Source organism: Cherax quadricarinatus, chromosome 21, assembly GCF_038502225.1.
Source record: "Cherax quadricarinatus isolate ZL_2023a chromosome 21, ASM3850222v1, whole genome shotgun sequence".
Lineage (NCBI taxonomy): Eukaryota > Metazoa > Arthropoda > Malacostraca > Decapoda > Parastacidae > Cherax > Cherax quadricarinatus.
In genome coordinates, this window is record NC_091312.1 from 5,593,524 (window position 1) to 5,616,447 (window position 22,924).

A 22,924-nucleotide genomic window follows, 5' to 3' on the forward strand; every position below is an offset into this window, starting at 1 on the left:
GGAACGCCACTTGTTACAGTTCCCCACTCAGATTTAACCCCATTTATGCACACTCTCTGCTTCCTATTAGTGAGCCATGACTCGATCCATGACAGCATTTTTCCCCCAATGCCATGAGCAGCCACTTTCTTCAAAAGTCTCTGATGTGGTACTCTATCAAAAGCCTTACTAAAATCTAGATAAACAATATCGAATTCTTTATTGTGATCAACGGCCTCAAAAGCTTTACTGAAGAAGGTTAACAAATTAGTTAGGCAGAACGACCCCTCGTGAATCAAGCTGTGCTTATCGAGATGGCTTCTTATATTATCAGCTATAAGTGACTATAGTAATCTGCCTACAATTGAGGTTCGACTTATTGTGCGGTAATTTGATGGTAACGACTTGTCCCCTGCTTTAAAAATAGGAAGTACATTAGCCATCTTCCACATATCAGACACTACACCTGTTTGTAGAAAAATATTAAAAATATTAGTCAATGGTTCACAAAGTTCCATTTTATACTCTTTAACCCCTTCAGGGTCCAAGGCCCAAATCTGAAGTGGTGCCCCAGTGTCCAAGAATTTTAAAAAAAAAAATTTGTTATTTTTTCTTATGAAATCGTAGAGAATCTTTTTGTGAAGGTAATAAAACAAAAAGTACGAAATTTGATGGAAAATTGACGAAATTATGCTCTCGCAAATTTTGATGCATCAGCGATATTTACGAATCGGCGATTTTGCCGACTTTGACTCCCATTTTAGGCCAATTACATTATTCCAGTCAACCAAATTCTTAGCTATTTCACTAGTATTACTTCTATTCTATCGATTGAGCACAAGAAATCGCCAAGTCAACTGTTTCAACTACAAATTAAAATGATCGGAAATTGTTAATTTGGCCAATTTAACACGAAGTTCAAAATATTCCAATTTCAAAATAGGGTCCAGAATAAACAATGTACGTATTCCTTGAACTAAACTAACATTTCCTCTGTTCATTAGTTACGTTTTGAGGCTTTACAAATAAATTCCATTTTGATTTGTTATTCACATAATGAATTTTTATTCGCACCAAAAAATAGAAGATTTACTGTTTTGCAATACTGTAATAATTGTATAAATATCATCACCATATTTGTGAATGCATATTAGACCCACCAGCTGGCATGTATTAGACGTGTGAGGTCGTTTGTTTACTCTTGAATATCGGCAAAAATTTAACATTTCTGCTACTTTGAGCTCAGTTTCAAGCCATTTCCAGTGCTAAAACCAATCAAAATCATCTCTATTTCTGTAATATGTCTTCCATTCTATCAAATGAGACCAAGAAATCGCAAATAGAACTATAAAAAACAAACAAAAAAACACTGCAAAGTCGCTGTTTTAATCGAAAAATCATTATTTCAGTTTTTTTCTCTCATTATACACAGCGTGCTGCAGGATCTGTTTTATGTGGTGCACACATACCACATAGATGTATTCTCTCATATCTAGGCCCAAATGTACAACTCACAGTTTATCAGAGTGAGCTGAGCTCATGACGTAGATCTACGGTTTGGACCCTGAATGTAAAGCCGTAGATCTACAGGACGGACCCTCAAAGGGTTAAGAACCCTTGAAAAAAGTTCATCAGGGCACGGGGATTTATTTTGCTTTAACCGGTCTATCTGTTTGATAACCAATTCGGTAGTGACTGTGGTATTGCATAATTTATCATCATCAGGCCCACTATAAAAGTTAATTGCTGGGATATTGTTAGTGTCTTCCTGAGTGAAAACCAAGAGAAAATAATTGTTAAGAATAGAGCACATTTCATTCTCCTTGTCAGTAAGATGCCCAGAGTTACTTTTAAGGGGACCTATCTTATCTCTAACTTTTGTTCTATAAACCTGGAAAAAACTTTTCAGGTTAGTTTTCGAATCCCTAGCAACTTTAATTTCATAGTCCTGTTTAGCTTTCCTTATCCCCTCTTTAATGTTCCTCTTAATGTCAATATACTGATTCATAAGATGACCCTCACCTCTTTTTATGCGCCTATAAATTCCTTTTTCTGTCCAAAAAGATATTTGAGCCTATTATTCATCCATTTTGGATCCAGCAGGCATGTGTGAGCGTGTTTGATAGGAGTAAATGGAGACAAATGGTTTTTAATACTTGACGTGCTTTTGGAGTGTGAACAAAGTAACATTTATGAAGGGGTTCAGGGAAACCGGCAGGTCAGACTTGAGTCCTGGAGATGGGAAGTACAGTGCCTGGACTCTGAAGGAGGGGTGTTAATGTTGCAGTTTAAAAACTGTAGTGTAAAGCACCCTTCTGGCAAGACAGTGATGGAGCGAATGATGGTGAAAGTTTTTCTTTTTCGGGCCACCCTGCCTTGGTGAGAATTGGCCAGTGTGATAATAATAAAAAAAAAATTCTTTATACGGGATAAATGTTCTCTGGGCAGTATGTATAGTGTTTAGAAAACTCTCATATTGATAGCTCTCTTTGTTACCCCAGTCAACAGGTGATAAGTGTTCTCTAAGCCCATTGTAATCTGCTAAGTGAAAATCTGGGACTGTTGCTGAGTTATCCCTAATATCATACTTCCATTCAATGCTAAAGGAAATTGATTTGTAGTCACTTGTGCCAAGTTCCTCTGAAATTTCTAAATTATTAACAAGTGATTCCTTGTTTGCCAGAACCAAGTCAAGCAGGTTACTACCCCTTGTAGGTTCTGTCACAAACTGCTTCAAAAAATAATCCTGAACTACTTCTAAAAAGTCATTAGATTCTAAATTCCCTGTCAAAAAATTCCAGTCAATCTGACTAAAGTTAAAGTCTCCTAGAATTACAACGTTATCGTGCCTTGTGGCCTTAACAATTTCCTCCCACAGTAGTCTTCCTTGGTTTCTATCCAAGTTTGGGGGACGGTATATCACGCCTAAAATCAATTTTTCATGCCCCTCTGAAAATTCTACCCAAACAGATTCAGTGTGTGTTTCGGACTTTATACCAGTTTTTAATGCAACAACTTAAACGATCTCGGACATATAGTGCCACCCCACCCCCCTTTCTGATATTTCTGTCTACTTGGAACAATTTAAAACCCTGAATGTGACATTCAGCAGGCATGTCCCCATTTTTCATATTAAACCACGTCTCAGTTATGACAAAAACATCTATGTTACCCCGCACTTGCAACTATTCTCAATTCATCAATCTTATTTCTCGCACTACGACTGTTAGTACAGTGGACCCCCGCTTTACGATCAGCTCCCAATACAACCAATTATGTAAGTGCGTTTGTACATGTATGTTTGGGGGTCTGAAATGGACTAATCTAATTCACAATATTCCTTATGGGAACAAATTCGTTCAGTAATGGCACCTGAACATACTTCTGGAATGAAATAATATCGTAAACCAAGGGTCCACTGTATAATATATTTTCAGAAACCCTCCCTTCTCTTATTTCTTCCTGCTGATTTCTGTTCCTCCACTATGCCTGTTACTCTCCTTATCACCTAATGCCAATGGCTTTCCTATGTTCACCAATAATTCTTCCTCATTCCTTAAAACTCACACTATTGCTACACTCAGAATACATTGATTTTCCACGAAAACCCATACCACTATCTATTTCTAGCTTAAAGACCTAACAGCTCCCTCCACTGCGTTGGCCAGTGCTCCCACCTCAAACCTAGATAAGTGAATCCCATCCCTGGCATACATGTCATTTCTGCCATAGAAGAGGTCCCAGTTGTCTATGAATGTCACTGCATTTCCCTTACAGTGTTTGTCCAGCCAGCAGTTGACACCAATTGCCCTGGACAGCTATTCATTTCCAACTCCTCTCCTGGGCAAAATGCCACATATCACAGGGTTCCCACCCTTCTTCCTAATTATCGCTATTGCTGTCCTATACCTGCTAATCAGGTCTTCACTCCTATGTCTACCGACATCATTGCCTCCCGTACTGAGGCAGATAATAGGATTGCTCCCATTACCTTTCATGGTGTCGTCCAGATGGCTAACAATATCCCCCATCCCAGCCCCAGAAAAACATACCCTCTGCCTCCTCTTCCTGTCCCTAAGACAAAATGCCCTATCCATAAATTTCACTTGACTGTCCCCAACTAAAACAATGTTCTTACCTTCACTGGTGGAGTTCGTAGTGACGTTTTCAATGATCTTCATTAGAATTTCAAGGGATGTCGACTCACTCTCCTCTGCCAATGATTCCTTGGTACTCATTGCGACCTTTCCAGTAGACAACACACATTCGTCTGGTAACACCGAAAATGGGTTGGAAGTCTCCACAGCAGTCTTCTGGATCTAAGTTGCTTCCGCCACTCCAACATTCTTCTTGATTTTCAGCTTTGTTTCATGTTGGCCGGCCACTGACCACATTCCTCTCTTGACCTGAGGACTCACAACAGGAGGATTACTTTGAATCCTCATTTTCCTCCGTCAGTCGCCGTATCTCAAGCTTAGCAACCCTAAGCTCCTCTTTTGTGTCTAATTTATCAACTTGTCAGTTCTCTGAACCATTCATCTACATTCTATTCACTCATGTGCAAGTCCCACTTAAATCAAATCCTGTGTGGGGAACTACCCCGGCTGGCTTGTTTTGGGAAGTACCCTCGCTGGTGTACATAAGAAAGCAGGAACACTGCAGCAGACCAGTTGACCCATACTAGGCATGTTGCTCACAAACCATCCCACTACCAGAATATTTGCCCAACCCAATTTTCAATGCTCCCCAAGCAATCAGTTTTGATAATTTTATTCACTCATGCACAAGTCCCACTCAACTCAAATCATGTGTGTGGGGAAGTACCCTGGCTGGTGTGGGGAAGTACTCTGGCTGGTGTGTTCTTTCTTGAATTCTATCATGTTTCTCACCTTCTTTACCAAAGGGCTGGCACTAGGAGCATTCTTTTGGTCCATGGTGGCTTATTAGCAGTTACACGCACAAAAAACTATGGATTATTATGAAATGTATCGTATGAACATGTGAGGTGATGGTCACTTGCCCAGAAACAATGTCGCACTGACTCTCTGAACAGTGAGTGGGAGCCTTTGTGTATGCCAGCCATGTTCCATATGGACGAATTGCAAGGCGAAATGTGAGGCTATATTTTGACGAAAAAAGTTGCCAAAAGTCAAAATTCACAAAGCGCGAGGCTCACGATACTCGGGGGCCCACCAGAACTTTTTTTTTTTTTGGTCAGGTCTGTCACAGTTTAAGAGTTAAAGTGATGCAACTGCATACTTTTCTTTCTTTCAATCACTATGAAGACCTGAAAACCTATTTGAGACAAAATACACAGAAATCCTTAAGTTTAAACATTAAAAACTTACTTCCACAAAAAGATGCAGCCATCGCCAGAAACAGTTATGAGATGTTTACCATCACTTGTGAAGCGTAGTCCAGTAACGAGTTCAGAGTGGCCAAACATAGTAGCCATGCACTCCCCAGAGTAATAATCATAGATGCACATATTCTTATCTGTACAGCTGGTAGCAGCATAGATGCCACTCTGATCAAGAATAACCTGCAATATCAATACTTTGGTCAATTTTTACTTTCAAAAATAACTTTTTGTTATTTATAAGTTACAACATTTACAGCAAACCAAATACATATAGATATTCATATTTTGCCTTCTTGAACCACATATAACACAACAATGCAAGAGAGATGTGAAATTCAATCAAATTATGCATGTAGAATTAATTACTGGTGCTAGGTAACCTACACTACAAACTGGAAGCAGACAGCATCATTCTTGACTTGCTTACATTACTGGTGGTACTAAGTCTTAATATGGAAACCCGGTAAACACTTTCATAAATCAAAGGTGCATGGCAAGAGTCAAACTGCAGCACACCCAAGTCACCAGGTCTCTCATATTCATGTACTGTTACATCAAGAGGATTAAATATTTAATATGGAACAATCTTCAGGACAACAGGCAATCTAAATTGCTTTGTCACGATCTAAGATATCTAACCAAAAATAAATATATAGTGTACCAGTTTTTCTTTTTTTTAACATGTCGGCCATTTCCACCGAGGCAGGGTGACTGAAGAGAGAAAAACCCAAAAAGAAAGAAAAAAACTTTCATCATTCAACACTTTCACCATCACTCATACATAATCGCTGTCTTTGCAGAGGTGCTCAGATATGACAGCTTTGACGTTTCTCCAAACTGCCAATATCCCAAACCCCCCTGCAGGCACTGTACTTCCCATTTCCAGGACTCAAGTCCAGCTAACAAGTTTCCCTGAATACCTTCACAAAATATTACCCTGCCTCACTGCAGCATTTACAACTCAGGTTTTATTAATACTAAAAAGTCAAGAATGTACTATACAAATTAAGTAGGTTACATTATTTTTTTTTTTTTAAATACAGTAAACTCTCTTATAAAGCTCCTTCATAAAGTGATTTTTTCCATAAATGTAATTAAAAATGTTTACCCAAAACTGAATATCATGTGCTAAGAAGGCCTCTCCACTAGCTATTTAATTTTTGATGTACTGTGCCAATCACATAAAAAAAAAAAAAAAAAAAAAAACTACACAGGTGAGTTTTCTAAGACCTTTTTTTTTTGTTTTTGTTTTTATCTCAATGGCCATGTCCCACCAAGGTAGGGTGACTCAAGAAGATAATATTCACCATCTTGAATAGAGATGTCCACTAGATGAAAAGGTTTATCCACAGCACACGAAAAACTCTAGGAAACCAAGTTTGAGTGGAACATCAGAAGGAAGAGCTTCATGATCCCCAGAGTGAAACCAGAGGCTGGGATACAGCTAAGATAGAGCAAGGTATCCCAAATGAACAAGCAATGGCAATGATGCTCTGCCATAAAAATAGCCCCTACACAGAAGAAATCCTATAGCTGAAGAGAAGAATGGAGAAAAATGCCAAACATCCAAAGGAGGGGCAGCCATGGAACACTACAGGAAAAAAGCTGGGGCAGAACAGAGGTCTTGCAAACAGAGCCAGAACCCCCTAGTATCCCAAGATGGAGATGGGGCAAAAGTTGGAAGGAGATACACAATGCTGAATGAATATTGTGGAGGTAAAATTGATGGGAAAAAGCTCTCCAAACGAAAGATGAAGAGACCCATAAAGGGGCTAAACCAGAGTACAGTGGACCCCGGTTCGCGATATTAATCCATTCCTGAGAGCTCATCGTAAACCAAAATTATCGGAAAGCGAATAAATTTTCCCCATACGAAATAATGGAAATCAAATTAATCCGTGCAAGACACCCAAAAGTATGAAAAAATTTTTTTTACCACATGAAATATTAAGTTTAATGCAATAGAATAATTACAATAACAACAATAACAATAGAATAATAACAATAGAACAATTGAAACTTACCTTTAATGAAGATCTGGTGATGATTAATGGGATGGGAGGAGGGGAGAGTGTTGAACCTATTGTTTAGAAGGGGAGTCCCCCTCCATTAGGACTTGAGGTAGCAAGTCCTTTTCCGGGGTTACTTCCCTTCTTCTTTTAATGCCACTAGGACCAGCTTGAGAGTCACTGGACACCATATCTGTCCATAGAGGCCTGTACTTCTCGTTCCTTTATGACTTTCCTAAAGTGGTTCACAACATTGTCAGTGTAATAGTCACCAGCACGGCTTGCAATAGCTGTGTTAGGGTGATTTTCATCCATAAAGGTTTGCAGTTCAACCCACTTTGCACACATTTCCTTAATTTTTGAAGTAGGCACAATGGATTACACAACTGGCATAGGCTTCTCAGGGTTAGTCCCAAACCCTTCAAAATCTTTCTTAATTTCCATACTAATTCTCACCCTTTTTACCACAGGGTCGGCACTAGAAGCTTTCTTGGGGCCCATGGTGACTTATTTTGCAGAAACAAGCACCAAAAGCAAGTGATAATATGGATAATATGGAATGCACCGAATGTATCCCTAGATGCGCGCACACTGGCTGGCTTGTAAACACTGGCACACATGGGGCAGTTCAGGCCACACATGGACACATCTCATACGAATCGTATCACATACCGGGTTTTGTAACGAGAACCAAGGCAAATTTTTTGCAATATAATGCATCGGATACCGGATTTATCGGATACCGAAAGCATTGCGAACAGGGGTCCACTCTACTACAAAGACAGCTCAAGGACAAAGATGATGCCCCCAATGATCAAGCACTAACATTACTCACAAAATCATAATGACACGATTGCAAACAAACCATACCACGGGCGGGGATAGAACCCACGATCAGAGCGTCTCAAAACTCCAGACCATTGCGTTAGCCACTGGACCAGCTAGCCACAATAAGATTCATCCAACTAGGTATATTTCTACACCACAGGAAGGTTAGCATAGGCACCACTGTGACCACAAATGCAAGTTTTTACAGATTAATCTCCAGGTAGCGGGGCTGTGACGAACTCTAGCTCAAGTCCCCTCAAAGCCATTAACGTGACTCACGAAATCGTAATGACACGAATGCAAACAAACCATATCACAGGCCGGGATAGAACCCACGATCAGAGTCTCAAAACTCCAGACCATCACGTTAGCAACTGTACGAATCTTACTGTGGCTAGCTGGTCCAGTAGCTAACATGATGGTCTGGAGTTTTGAGACTCTCCGATCGCGGGTTCTATCCCCGCCCGTGGTATGGTTTATCAAGCACTAACTAGAAAATGGCCTAGCTGTCCATCAATGAGCTCCCACATAATAACCTGAGAAGGGGTCAGGAGCCAAGAAAACACAAGTTAGGAATTCTTCACTTGCCTGAACCATTCATCTACAAGAGTAAAGCAGAGAAGGAAATGGGCATTAGAAAGGGAAGAACACACCCAAGACGAGATGTTACCCTGACCCGACAGACGTGGGGAGGCACATTATTTTTTTTTTTTTTTTTTTTTTATTATCACACTGGCCGATTCCCACCAAGGCAGGGTGGCCCGAAAAAGAAAAACTTTCACCATCATTCACTCCATCACTGTCTTGCCAGAAGGGTGCTTTACACTACAGTTTTTAAACTGCAACATTAACACCCCTCCTTCAGAGTGCAGGCACTGTACTTCCCATCTCCAGGACTCAAGTCCGGCCTGCCGGTTTCCCTGAACCCCTTCATAAATGTTACTTTGCTCACACTCCAACAGCACGTCAAGTATTAAAAATCATTTGTCTCCATTCACTACTATCAAACACGCTCACGCATGCCTGCTGGAAGTCCAAGCCCCTCGCACACAAAACCTCCTTTACCCAAAATTTATACACATTCGTGTATAAATTTTGAACTCGGTACCACTTCCAAAGTACAGAAATAACAAACAGGAGCAAAAGGTTCAAATTTCAAATTTTAGTTTATAAAATCTATACATTTTACTAGTTTCTGAAATAGAGAAAATGTTTTCTGAAGTATTTATTGGGTTTGAAGTCTGAATTTTTTTGCTCTATTTCTATTATCTACAATTTAGAAATATCCTTCCATGACTTCTTCTAGGAGAGATTTTATTGTACAGTGGAACCTCAGCTTAAGAATTTAATCTGTTCCATGACTTCGTTTGTATAGCGATTTGTTCGTATGCTGAGTCAATTTTCCTCATTTAAATTAATTGAAATGGCATTAATCAGTTCCAGCGGAATTCCTGCTCTTAGGAGGCACAACAAAATACTTCAATGGAAATATAAACACATATGCAGTTTAATGTGATCCTTTATTGACAACGTTTTGCCCATACAGTGGGCTTTTTCAAGTCACAAACAGATCTACCTGGGGTGGAAGGTACGCGAGTATTTATAGTCAGGTTCAGAATGTTGAGGTCAGGTGGAGAATGCTGCATCTGATGATCTGCCGAGTGGGGTTATAGAGTCTAGAATCTTGGGTAGCTTCGAAGGGAGATTGGATAAGTTTGTGAGCAGACCTTCTGTAGTGTTCTTCCATTCCTGTGTTCTTATGTGGGATAGCGATGAAGAAGTTTCTTGGCAAGTGGGTCAGCTATGTTATAGAAGCCATTGTTCTGGTTGAAATTGTTGGTTATAGAGATAAGCGATGATTCCAGGATTCTTCGGTATTGGGTGTTGCCTTCTCTGGTGGTAAGTCTTGAGTTTCTGTAGTTAATTAAATGGTTGTGTGAATTGCGGTGTTGTACACAGGCATTCCTTGTATCGTCAGACCTGCATGCGTATTGGTGTTCTGAAATACGTGTTTGGAGGTCTCTTGATGTTTCGCCCACGTATAATTTGCTGCAGTCATTACAAGGGATTATGTATACCCCTTGTAATGACTGCAGCAAATTATACGTAGGCGAAACATCAAGAGACCTCCAAACACGTATTTCAGAACACCAATACGCAAGCAGGTCTGACGATACAAGGAATGCGTGTGTACAACACCGCAATTCACACAACCATTTAATTAACTACAGAAACTCAAGACTTATCACCAGAGAAGGCAACACCCAATACCGAAGAATCCTGGAATCATCGCTTATCTCTATAACCAACAATTTCAACCAGAATCTCTATAACCAACAATTTCAACCAGAACAATGGCTTCTATAACATAGCTGAACCACTTGCCAAGAAACTTCTTCAACGCTATCCCACATAAGAACATAGGAATGGAAGAACACTGCAGAAGGTCTGCTCACAAACTTATCCAATCTCCCTTCCAAGCTACCCAAGATTCTAGACTCTATAACCCCACTCGGTAGATCATCAGATGCAGCATTCTCCACCTGACCTCAACATTCTGAACCTGACTATAAATACTCGCGTACCTTCCACCCCAGGTAGATCTGTTTGTGACTTGAAAAAGCCCACTGTGTGGCCGAAACGTTGTCAATAAAGGATCACATTAAACTGCACGTGTTTATATTTCCCTTGTGTCGGTATTTTATACCATTCATTTCCAAAATACTTCAATATGATGCTAATATCAACTCTACGGCTTATTTATATATCACAATTCATCTAATTTCACCATCACTTAAAGAATGCACAACATGTGCATCATTGTCAGTGTTCAGAATTTCTTCGATGTCAGCTTCCTGTATCTCCATTAGCACACAGTCAAGATAAGTAAATAGAATTGTCAATGCTTATTGCTTGGGTACGTTTATTTTGTTAGTGGGTTAGATCTGTGAAGGACCTGCTTAGTATGGGCCAACAGACCTACAGCAGTGTTCCTCCTTTCTAATGTTATTATGTACCCATGACACCAATCATACCCATCCCCTCCCACTCACATAATTGTCCAATCTCTTTTTAAAGCTACCCAAGGTTCTATCGAAGCTAAAACCTTGAGTAATTTCAAATTTAGGTTGGATAAATACATGAGTAAGAGGAGTTGGATTCGAGTGGGACTTGCACATCATGATTAAATAGGATTATTAAACCATTTATCACAGGATTATTAAAGCTTATTGCTTGGGTAGCATTTCTGTTAGTGGGCTGGATTTGTGAAGGACTTGCCAAGTATGGGCCAAAAGGCTTGGCTGCAGTGTTCCTCCTTTCTTATGAGATTAAGACACATGTGCAACATCTGGGTATCTTTATTGTAGACGTTTTGCCATCCAGTGGCTTTATCAATACAAATTCTAGGACATAACTTGAAGACAGTAGAACTATGTACAGAAGATGAGGTAATAAGTCCCTCAACCTAGGAGTAGGTGCGAAGAGCACCATAGTCGTGGAGATTCTGAAGCAGAAGAAAGGATCCTGGCGCTTATATAGTAACGTCAGGTGTAGCAGACGAGGGCATATTCACTGGTAGGCGGGATTCCGCCTACCAGTGAATATGCCCTCGTCTGCTACACCTGACGTTACTATATAAGCGCCAGGATCCTTTCTTCTGCTTCAGAATCTCCACGACTATGGTGCTCTTCGCACCTACTCCTAGGTTGAGGGACTGATTACCTCATCTTCTGTACATAGTTCTACTGTCTTCAAGTTATGTCCTAGAATTTGTATTGATAAAGCCACTGGATGGCGAAACGTCTACAATAAAGATACCCAGATGTTGCACGTGTCTTAATCTCATTTTGTCGGTATTGTATACCATTCGTACACAACTTGTCAGACACTGCAACATCATGGAATCTTAATTCTGAGGACATGTACATAGCCTTCACGACTACGACAACTACTACTACTACTACAACTAACCCATCTCTTTGGGAAGGACCTACTTCCACTGGGGAATCCCGCCTACCAGTGAATATGCCCTCGTCTGCTACACCTGACGTTACTATATAAGCGCCAGGATCCTTTCTTCTGCTTCAGAATCTCCACGACTATGGTGCTCTTCGCACCTACTCCTAGGTTGAGGGACTGATTACCTCATCTTCTGTACATAGTTCTACTGTCTTCAAGTTATGTCCTAGAATTTGTATTGATAAAGCCACTGGATGGCGAAACGTCTACAAAAAAGATACCCAGATGTTGCACATGTGTCTTAATCTCATTTTGTCGGTATTGTATACCATTCCTCCTTTCTTATGTTCTTATGGAAATATACACACACATGCAGTATAATGTGATCCTTTATTGACAACGTTTCACCCACACAGTGGGCTTTTTCAAGTCACAAACAGATCTACCTGGGGTGGACGGTACTCGAGTATTTATAGTCAGGTTCAGAATGCTGAGGTCAGGTGGAGAATGCTGCATCTGATGATGTACCGAGTGGGGTTATAGAGTCTAAAATCTTGGGTAGCTTGGAAGGGAGATTGGATAAGTTTGTGAGCAGACCTTCTGTAGTGTTCTTCCATTCCTGTGTTCTTATGTGGGATAGCGATGAAGTTTTTTGGCAAGTGGTTCAGCTATGTTATAGAAGCCACTATTCTGGTTGAAGTTGTCGGATATAGAAATAAGTGATGATTCCAGGATTCTTTGGTATTGAGTGTTGTCTTCTGTGGCGATAAGTCTTGAGTTTCTGTAGTTTATCAAGTGGTTGTGTGAATTACGGTGTTGTACACACGCATTCCTTGTATCGTCAGACCTGCTTGCGTATTGGTGTTCTGAAATACGTGTTTGGAGGTCCCTTGATGTTTCGCCCACGTATTATGTTGCAGTCATTACAAGGGATTATGTATACCCCTGCAGAGGGTGGAAGCTTGTCCTGTCTATCACTCGTAATGTCCTTGATGGTCATGGTTGTGGAGGTAGATACTTGGAATGAGGTATTGGAAAAGATGTTGGAAACGTGTTTGGCAATGGAGTTGGTGGGGAGGACTATGTATCTCTTCTTGGCAGTGTCTTCTCTGGGTGTGTTGAAGATGTTTAATGCCCGTCGTCTACAATCTCCGATGAAGTGACGAGGATAGTGGAGTTTAGAAAATACTTGTTCAATTATAGTGCATTCTTCCTCAAGAAACTCACTGCTGCAGATTCTGAGTGCACGCAGGAAGAAGCCTATAATTACACCACGTGTAGTTTTGGTGTCGTGGTGAGAGTAGAAGTGGAGAAGATCGTTTTGGTTGGTGGGTTTTCGATAGACTTTAAAACGAAGTTCATGGTCAGCTTTGCAGAGAAGAACATCAAGGAAAGGAAGTGTGTTGTCGACTTCTTCTTCAAGTGTTAACTGGATTGAAGACTCGACCTGGTTGAGCTTGTCTTGGAGAGCTTGAACGTTGAAGCGTCTAAAAGTTATGAGGAGAATGTAGTCAACATAATGGAGCCAGGTGACAGACGAAGGAATAATGGTGGAGAAATGTTCGGCTTCTAGATGTTCCATGTATAGGTTCGCCAGGACCGCACTGAGTGGTGAACCCATGGGTAGTCCAAAAGTCTGCTGAAAGAGGTGATTTTCAAAAGAGAAACACGTAAAGCCAACACATAGTTCAACAAGGTCGATGAAATCGCTGGCTGGAATAGGAAGATCAAGTGAATCGTCAATTTTCCTGCGCAAGAGATCGATGGCTTGTGTAGTAGGCACGTTGGTGAAAAGGGAAGTTACGTCAAGGCTGGAAAGTTTCTTGTTCCTGATGTTGATGTTGCGAATGCGATTGAGAAGATCACCCGAGTGTTTGAGATGTGCTGGACTGATAGTGCCCAAGAGTTTAGAGAGGTGTTTTGAGAGAATTCCTGAGAGCTGGTGGGGAGCACTGCCTATTCCCGAGGATATGGGCCTCAGTGGGATACTAGGCTTGTGAGTTTTTGGCAGACCGTACATTCTGGCAGGTCTGGGATTGCTGGGCATGGCGTGCAGAAGTTTCTTCCCTTGTTCTGAGACCCTCAGAATGCGGCGAGTCCTTTGAAGAAAAGTTTTAGTAAGGTTGTCCACTTGGTTAGTTGTGAGAGGTTTGTAGGTATCTGGGTCATTAAGTAGGTTGAGCATTTTATTCCTGTAATCGTCAGTGTTCATGATAACAACACCACCTCCTTTATCAGCAGTGGTGACCCTGATGGTCGTGTCTTCTGCTAAACCTTTGAGTGCATTGACGTAACGTCGAGGTATGACTGGGGAGCTGCGTGTTGAGATGGCTGCTGAGATGATGCCTTGAAGGTAACCTTTTTGGAAGTCGGAGTCAATGTGTCTGTAGTTTTTGGCGATGAAATTGAGGTCTTGTTTTGGTTTCGTAATTCCTGTTGCGAATTTGAGGCCTAAGCTGAGGGCTTCAGTTTCTGTGGTTGACAGTGGACGAGATGAAAGATTTTGAATAATTTCAGGCCTTCCTAAACTTTTCCAATTACTATTATCGCAGAGTGTTTGTAGTTTCCTAGTAAGTCCGATCTTCTGTTGAACATTTGCTGTGGTAACTCTGCTGCAAATGATTTCAGCGGTGCGTCTGTTCATGTTGCCCCGGAGTGTTGTGCCTAGTGTTCTGGCTTGGAGAAAAGCTTCCTTTGTAGCATTGTTTAAGTTCAGTGCGGTCCTGGCGAACCTAGACATGGAACCTCTGCAAGCCGAACGTTTCTCCGCCATTATTCCTTCGTCTGTCACCTGGCTCCGTTATGTTGACGACATTTTCTTTTTAACTCCTAGACGCTTCAACTTTCAAGCTCTCCAAGACAAGCTCAACCAGGTCGAGCCTTCAATTCAGTTCACACTTGAATATGAAGCCGACAACACTTTTCCTTTCCTTGATGTTCTTCTCTGCAAAGCTGACCACGAACTTCATTTTAAAGTCTATCGAAAACCCACCAACCAAAACGATCTTCTCCACTTCTACTCTCACCACGACACCAAAACTAAATGTGGTGTAATTATAGGCTCCTTCCTGCGTGCACTCAGAATCTGCAGCAATGAGTTTCTCGAGGAAGAATGCACTATAATTGAACAAGTATTTTCTAAACTCCACTATCCTCGTCACTTCATCAGAGACTGCAGACGACGGGCATTAAACATCTTCAACACACCCAGAGAAGACACTGCCAAGAAGAGATACATAGTCCTCCCCACCAACTCCATTGCCAAACACGTTTCCAACATCTTTTCCAATACCTCATTCCAAGTATCTACCTCTACAACCACAGCCATCAAGGACATTACCAGTGATAGACAGGACAAGCTTCCACCCTCTGCAGGGGTATACATAATACCTTGTAATGACTGCAACAAATTATATGTGGGCAAAACATCAAGGGACCTCCAAACATGTATTTCAGAACACCAATATGCAAGCAGGTCTGACGATACAAGGAATGCGTGTGTACAACACCGTAATTCACACAACCTGGAATCATCACTTATTTCTATATCCGACAACTTCAACCAGAATAGTGGCTTCTATAACATAGCTGAACCACTTGCCAAGAAACTTCTTCATCGCTATCCCACATAAGAACATAGGAATGGAAGAACACTGCAGAAGGTCTGCTCACAAACTTATCCAATCTCCCTTCCGAGCTACCCAATATTCTAGACTCTATAACCCCACTCTGTACATCATCAGATGCAGCATTATGTTCTTATGTTGATGAGTGGAACAATCTGCCTAGTATGGTTATTGAGGCTAATACCTTTGGTAATTTCAAATTTGTGTTGTATAAATTCATGAGTGAGAGGGGTTGGATGTGAGTGGGACCTGCACACGAGTAACTAAAATTATCAAAGCTTATTGCATGGGTGGCATTGAAAATTAAGTTGAGTAAATATTCTGTTAGTGGGATGGGCTGTGAAGGACCTGCCTAGTATGGGCCAACAGGCCTGCTGCAGTGTATTATTAGTAGTACTTAATGTAATAATAATAATTATTATTATTATTATTACATATTATTATTATCATTAATTTAGGTAAGTGGAGCACAGATCCAATTCCCTTGACCAAGAGCTCCTCACCAAGGAACCTCCCTTGAGGGAGAAGTTCGAATCCTGAAATTTCATTCATATCCAGAAGCAAAAAATCGATCAAGTAACTGTTTGCATCCTGAAAAATTAGCATGGAGGGGCATTCAAAAGCCGAGGTTCCATTGTACGTACTTGACATTTTATGCTACAGTACTTAATGTATATCATTTTATTTGCTTACTTTTATCAGAGTTCCATCATCGCCAATAGAACCTTTGAAAGTTTTAGAGTGCTTGCCAGTATTAACATTATAAACCCTGATATTACGATCCTGGCAAGCTGTGAGGACATGTCGTTGACCATGATCAACCTGAAAAAATTAATGTTCTTGTAAGTTTATCCTTGAACTTTAAACTTCAAAATCCAACATAAATGTAGAGGATAAAATGATCAACTTCTGAGTCACAATCTTACTTACATATGAGTTTACCCACCTCCATATCATATAATGTAGTTTTTCCTGCAACATTGTGGCCACGGGAAAACCAGACTTCATTCTGTGGGGTCTGAAATAATGTAATGTGCAGTTAAATTATCAGTAAAAGTATTTACACCATTATACCCATGTAAATATGTATTTAAAGAGAAAGTGCATATATTCTTATAGAAAGCCAAAGTTAAAACAAAGTTTATTAATTTATGCCAAAAAATACATTATGATTTTTGCACCCAGCTCCAGTTAACCCTTTCAGGGTTGGGACCCCTGATCTGAAACTTGCTCTTAGGGTCGGAGAATTTAAAAAAAAAAAAAAAAACTCATGAAATGATAGACAACCTTCTTTTGAAAGTAATGAGACCAAAAGTATGAAATTTGGTGGAAAACCCGTAGAATTACCCTCTCGCAAAGTTAGTGGTCTCGGGGACATTAACATATCAACGATTTCACCCACTTTCAGCCCTAATTTCAGAAAATTCCATTGTTCCAGTCAAACAAACTCATAGCTATTTCACTAGTATTCCTTCTATTCGAACGACTGAGTACAAGAAATTACCCCTTTACCTATTTTCACTACCCAACAGTGATCAGAAATCAGTAATTTGGCCAATTTCAAACAAAATAAAAAAAAATTGTCAATTTAAAAACAGGGTCCAGAATAAACAAAATAGACATTCCTGGCACTAAAAAAACATTTCCTTTGTCCATTAGTTGCATCCCTAGGCCTCTCCTATATTACACCTGCTTTCCATTTTGAATTTTTATTCACACAAAAAATAGAAGATTTGCCATTATGCAGAATACTGAATTACTGTAATAACTGTAATATTGACAGCGCATTTGTGAACACATATTAGATGAGTGATGTAATTTGTGTACTCTGGAATATCGGCAAAAATCAAACATTTCCGTTGTATTGAGAGACCAAGAAACTGAGAATACAACCATAAAACCCCTATGGAAATACACTGGAAAGTCACTGTTTCAACCCTTAAACTGTCCACAAATAGATATACATGCACGTGCAGAGTGCTCCAAGCATATATCGACGTTTTATTTTTCATTCCTTCAAATTTGGTGCTATAGGCCTGATTCGCCTAGATATGAAAGAATGAGTCTGTGCACTCAGTGTGCGCACTATGAAAAAAATCGGGGACCACTTAGTACCTTGTGGGAGCACCAGTTCAACTGAGCGCCATTTAGAGCAAATAGCGTGGCAAACACCAGTGATTCACTCATGTCATATTAACACTCACCTTTAAAGAGGAAAGTAAAAATAGGTTAGATAAATGCTTGAGTGGGTGTGGGTGGGTGTGAGTTGGACCTGACTAGCTTGTGCTACAGAGTCAGATGTTGTGCTCCTTCTTTCAGTGGATGTGACCTGACTAGGTGGGTCATTGGTCTAAGCTGGGGGTGATATGGACCTGCCTTGCATGGACCAGTGGGCATGCTGCAGTGTTCCTTCTTTATGTTCTTATGTATTCGGCTGGCTAGCTGGCTGGCTTGGCTGTCTCTGTCTGCATCTGTCCATATCTCTGTCTGTCTATATCTATATATCTGTCTATCTATATCACTATCTGTACCTCTGTCTATATCTCTGTCTCTCACATGTACTCATAAATACAGTTATTATATATTATGTAAATTACCTAGGATAACCCAAAAATTCCAGGCCAAGTGCTATACAGTGTTTGTAGATATAAGACATAAATAAACATGATGCAAGTAATAGCAGTGTCACTTGCTCAGCAATCTGGGAGCAGCACATACACCACAAACCAACAGGTTTACCAGCCGCTCCCTGAGACAGAGACAAGCAGATGGAAAGACAGACACACAGGCTGATAGAAAGACAGACAAGCAGAACTAGACAGACAGATAAGCAGAGCTACACAGACAGACATACATACATACAGACACATGTTTGTGTGCAAGAGTAAAAACATATAAAGGCAAGGTTTCCCCTCCAGCAGCACACATTCATCAAATGTCACTTTGTTATCTGACGTTGTCAAAACACCATTATTCAAGGAGTTCATATTATACTCTACGCACACACAGAAGACAGATAAGCTGAACTGGACAGACAGATAAGCAGAGCTAGGTACAGACAGAGACAGATAGATGTACAGATAGACAGACAGGCAGACGGACAGACAGGCAGGCACACAGACAGACAGACATACAAAGACATGTTTGTGTGCAAGAGTAAAAATATATTAAAGGCAAGGTTCTTCCAGCAGGGCACATTCTGACCCTTGTCATAACACCATGCTTCAAGGAGTTTCATACTCCAGCATGTCTAAAACATTACTGGGACCTATAAATACTTTGTACATATTTCTAGACAATAGTCAATGACCAAGGCAGGTGAAAATGTTCACCTGTCAGTGTGATTGTTACAATCTGAGTACTATTTCAGTACATAATATTAGTGTCAGAACAAAGATTGGCTATGAAACCACAAGAACTATTATAAATTGTAATTATCAGAACATAAAAATTATATAAATTAAAATAAAAACAAGAAAAAAAGGTAAATCGGCAACACTTCTGCAAGCAGCAGGACTGGATGTTGCCGTCAGGTGAGCATCCAGAGCCAACTACATGGTCTTATTTCTCAGTAAGTACTGGTCCTAAACTTTTTTTTTTTTTTTGGTCTTATACCACACAGAAAATTGCCCTCTTTAATTTAAAAACAAAAAATCATGTTTTTATTTTTCAAAATATTCGGAGCGCCATGCAGGTGAACGTAGATCTAAGTTTGGACAGTTTAAGGGTTAAGGGTTAAACCAAAAGCACAGTTGCAATTTTTTCCTCGTTATGAACTGCATATTGCAGGATTTTTTTATATGGTGTACACTTACAGTTAGACCCCATTCTCTCATATCTAGGTCCAAATTTACCACTCAGAGATTATCTGAGAGAGCTGAGCTTATCACGTAGAACAATGGGACCGACCTGGGCTTCAAAGCTGTAGTACAATGGGACCCACCCCAAAAGGGTTAAAAGACACCTGTCAATGCCATTCTTTTTATAACAGGACAACGAGATTCACAACTGGGATAAACCAAGAGCTTGGAATAATTATAATGACCAGAAAGTGTCTGAGAAACACATTTTTGTTTAAAGTGAACATTGATAATAATGATGACAATCCTAACTGCAGTAACAGTATTAGTTAAGTAGTATTGTATTTAAAATTGAAGTAGTACACAAAACCCTCCCACTAAGCATGCAAAAAAAAAAAGGTATAAAAGAAAGGCAAGCAGGAAACAGGTGAGATTCATTTACCATCTTTCTGTTAAGTGATCCCTGAGATGAAAGGAGAAAGAGAATAAATTAGATAAATGGGTGCAAAATACTACACTTTTATTAATAGCAGGGATGCATGGACTGGGTAAAGAAAATTAAGTAAATACTTGGAGTAAATAATTTTAATGTTTTAATGTCATTTGAACAGAAAAGAATACAGGCTATCTGTTATAGGAAGAATTTGGAAAACAAAATCTTTATTTTGTAATTATCACTTTGATACTGGATAATTATAAAAGAAAATTAAACACTACTAGAACAACAATGCTGGCCGTACAACTATTAAACACAAGATCAACTAAAAGAAATTGTTCTTAAAAACAGACAAGATTTATTAGCAGAAAACCAATTAAACTATTATTCTATTTCTAACTGTAGCTCTCTCACACTTGAAATGGAATTTGCATTATATTTGTATGTCTATCGGCCAGTTTCACACTTTCAACTGGTCTAGAGTTAAAAGCACCATTCAAAATTAACTACAATAAGCTGAATGCTGGTCTGTAAATAAGAAGCAATTTCCACTATATTCTGCTAAAAAAATAGAAAGGTAAGGAAAAAAATTATTTTCCCTTGGCAAATATTAAAGAAGGTAAAGAGATATGGAGATAGAGGAGAAATATAAGAGAAAAGTCATTCCACAGATATGAAAAATGTAAATGTTTAATGGTACTGTACTTTAATGATTGCGCCAAAACACTGCACCTTATAATATCAACCTGCTAACTAAAATATTAATGAAACGAAGAAAACTATTGTGTTAGAATTATTTCTACTAGTGGTGAGAGCAATTATTGATCAACAACCTATACTTAAGGTCTACTGACCAAAAAATATGTATGCAAGACAAAATCTTGAAACAAAGAAAACTATGTTGTATGGGGTGTTACCACTGAATAATTGAATTGACAACTAAAAACACAAAAGCAAGTAAAAAATAAAATAAAAAATATTTTACAAGATTGAGAGTTTATCCAGATGTACAGTGGAATCCCAGTTTTTGTCTGGTCTGGTTATCGAACAATTCAGTTTTCAGCCACCTTTTTTGGCAAAATTTTCCCCATTTTCATACATCCGCTCACAAATCGCCAGTACCAGACGCATCCGCTTGCCAGCAGGACGCGGTCGCTCATATGTTTGTGACTCAGTCTGCCTTTGTTACTCGTTCACTAAGAGTGTCCCTCTACTCTTAACACCATAGTAATAATACTAATACAGGTCTCCCTCAACATTCGCGTTTCCAACTTTCACGGGCTTCACACAATCGCGAATTCCCAATCGCCAAATTCCCAGCCGCCAAATTTCCAGCCACCAAATCATATTTAAGTTTCCCACCACCTGCGAGTCCCTACTACCCTCCCTCCGACCCCTGCAACTGGCAGCCAGCCCTCCCACCACTGTGTGGTGAGTGTTTTGTTTGTTCATTATTTGCTATTAAACTACAGTATAAATAATGTAAACTCATTCATGACTGCATATTGGAATGGCTATTCGGACAGGTATTGGACGGTGACATCATGTGTTCACTCTTGAACACAGCAATGAATCAAACATTTCTGCTACTGCTAATAATAACAATAGTAATAATAATAATAATAATAATAATAATAATAATAATAATAATAATAATAAATATGATAGAATTGAAGAAGGAAATTGTACAAAAATATGAGGGAGTGGTTGACACATCGTCAGTGTGGCTTTGTTTATGCTGGAGTGAGCATTAGTCTCCATACTCTTTCAAGCATTTCACAATAATTCATTGTGTTTGGTGCTTGTAGATTGAGTGCAACTGGAGTGGTTGAGGCAGTGGTTGAGGCAGTGGGTTAGGCAGTGGTTGAGGCAGTGGGTTAGGCAGTGGTTGAGGAAGCGGTTGAGGCAGCGGTTGAGGCAGTGGATGAGGCAGTGGTTGAGGAAGCGGTTGAGGCAGCGGTTAAGACAGTGGGTGAGGCAGTGGGTGAGGCAATGGTAGAGGCAGCGATTGAGGCAGTGGGTGAAGCAGTGGGTAAGGCAGTGGTTGAGGCAGTGGTTGAGGCAGTGGTTGAGGCAGCGGTTGAGGCAGCGGTTGAGGCAGAGGTTGAGGCAGCGGTTGAGGCAGTGGGTGAGGCAGCGGTTGAGGCAGCGGTTGAGGCAGCGGTTGAGGCAATGGTAGAGGCAGCGATTGAGGCAGTAGGTGAGGCAGTGGGCAAGGCAGCGCTTGAGGCAGTGGGCGAGGCAGCGCTTGAGGCAGCGGGCGAGGCAGCGCTTGAGGCAGTGGGCGAGGCAGCGCTTGAGGCAGCGGTTGAGGAAGCAGTTGAGGCAGTGGGAGAGGCAGCGCTTGAGGCAGTGGTTGAGGAAGTGGTATTTAATAACATACATGTTATTAATAATAATAATAATACATGTTATTAACAATAACAAGAACTGTTATTATTTATAACATATATGTTATTAAATACCACTGCCTCAACTGCTGCCTCTACCATTGCCTCAACCACTGCCTCTACTACTCCAGTCGCACTCAATCTACAAGCACCAAACACAATGAACTATTGTGAATTGCTTGGAAGAGTACGGAGACTAATGCTCACTCCAGCATAAACAAAGCCACACTGACAATGTGTCAACCACTCCCTCCTATTTTTGTACAATTTCCTTCTTCAATTCTATCATATTTATTATTATTATTATTATTACTATTGTTATTATTAGCAGTAGCAGAAATGTTTGATTCTTTGCTGTGTTCAAGAGTAAACATATGATGTCACTGTCCAATATCTGTCCAAATAGCCATTCCAATATGCAGTCATGAATGGGTTTACATTATTTATACTGTAGTTTAATAGCAAATAATGAACAAACAAAACACTCACCACACTGGTGGGAGGGCTGGCTACCAATTGCAGGGGTCGGAGGGA

General features: G+C 40.1%; 1 protein-coding gene across 12 annotated transcripts in view; it reads right to left on the reverse strand.

Moving 5' to 3' along the window:
* Positions 1 to 22,924, reverse strand: part of Wdr62 (WD repeat domain 62) — a 697,795-nt gene that overhangs the window by 214,167 nt on the left and 460,704 nt on the right. For all 12 annotated transcript variants that reach the window (XM_070087131.1, XM_070087133.1, XM_070087132.1 and 9 more), the window contains 3 exons: positions 16,711 to 16,782; positions 16,458 to 16,586; positions 5,328 to 5,521 (listed from right to left, as the gene is read on the reverse strand). In XM_070087131.1, the coding sequence (XP_069943232.1) occupies positions 5,328 to 5,521; positions 16,458 to 16,586; positions 16,711 to 16,782 (395 nt within the window). The remainder of the gene's footprint in view (positions 1 to 5,327; positions 5,522 to 16,457; positions 16,587 to 16,710; positions 16,783 to 22,924) is intronic.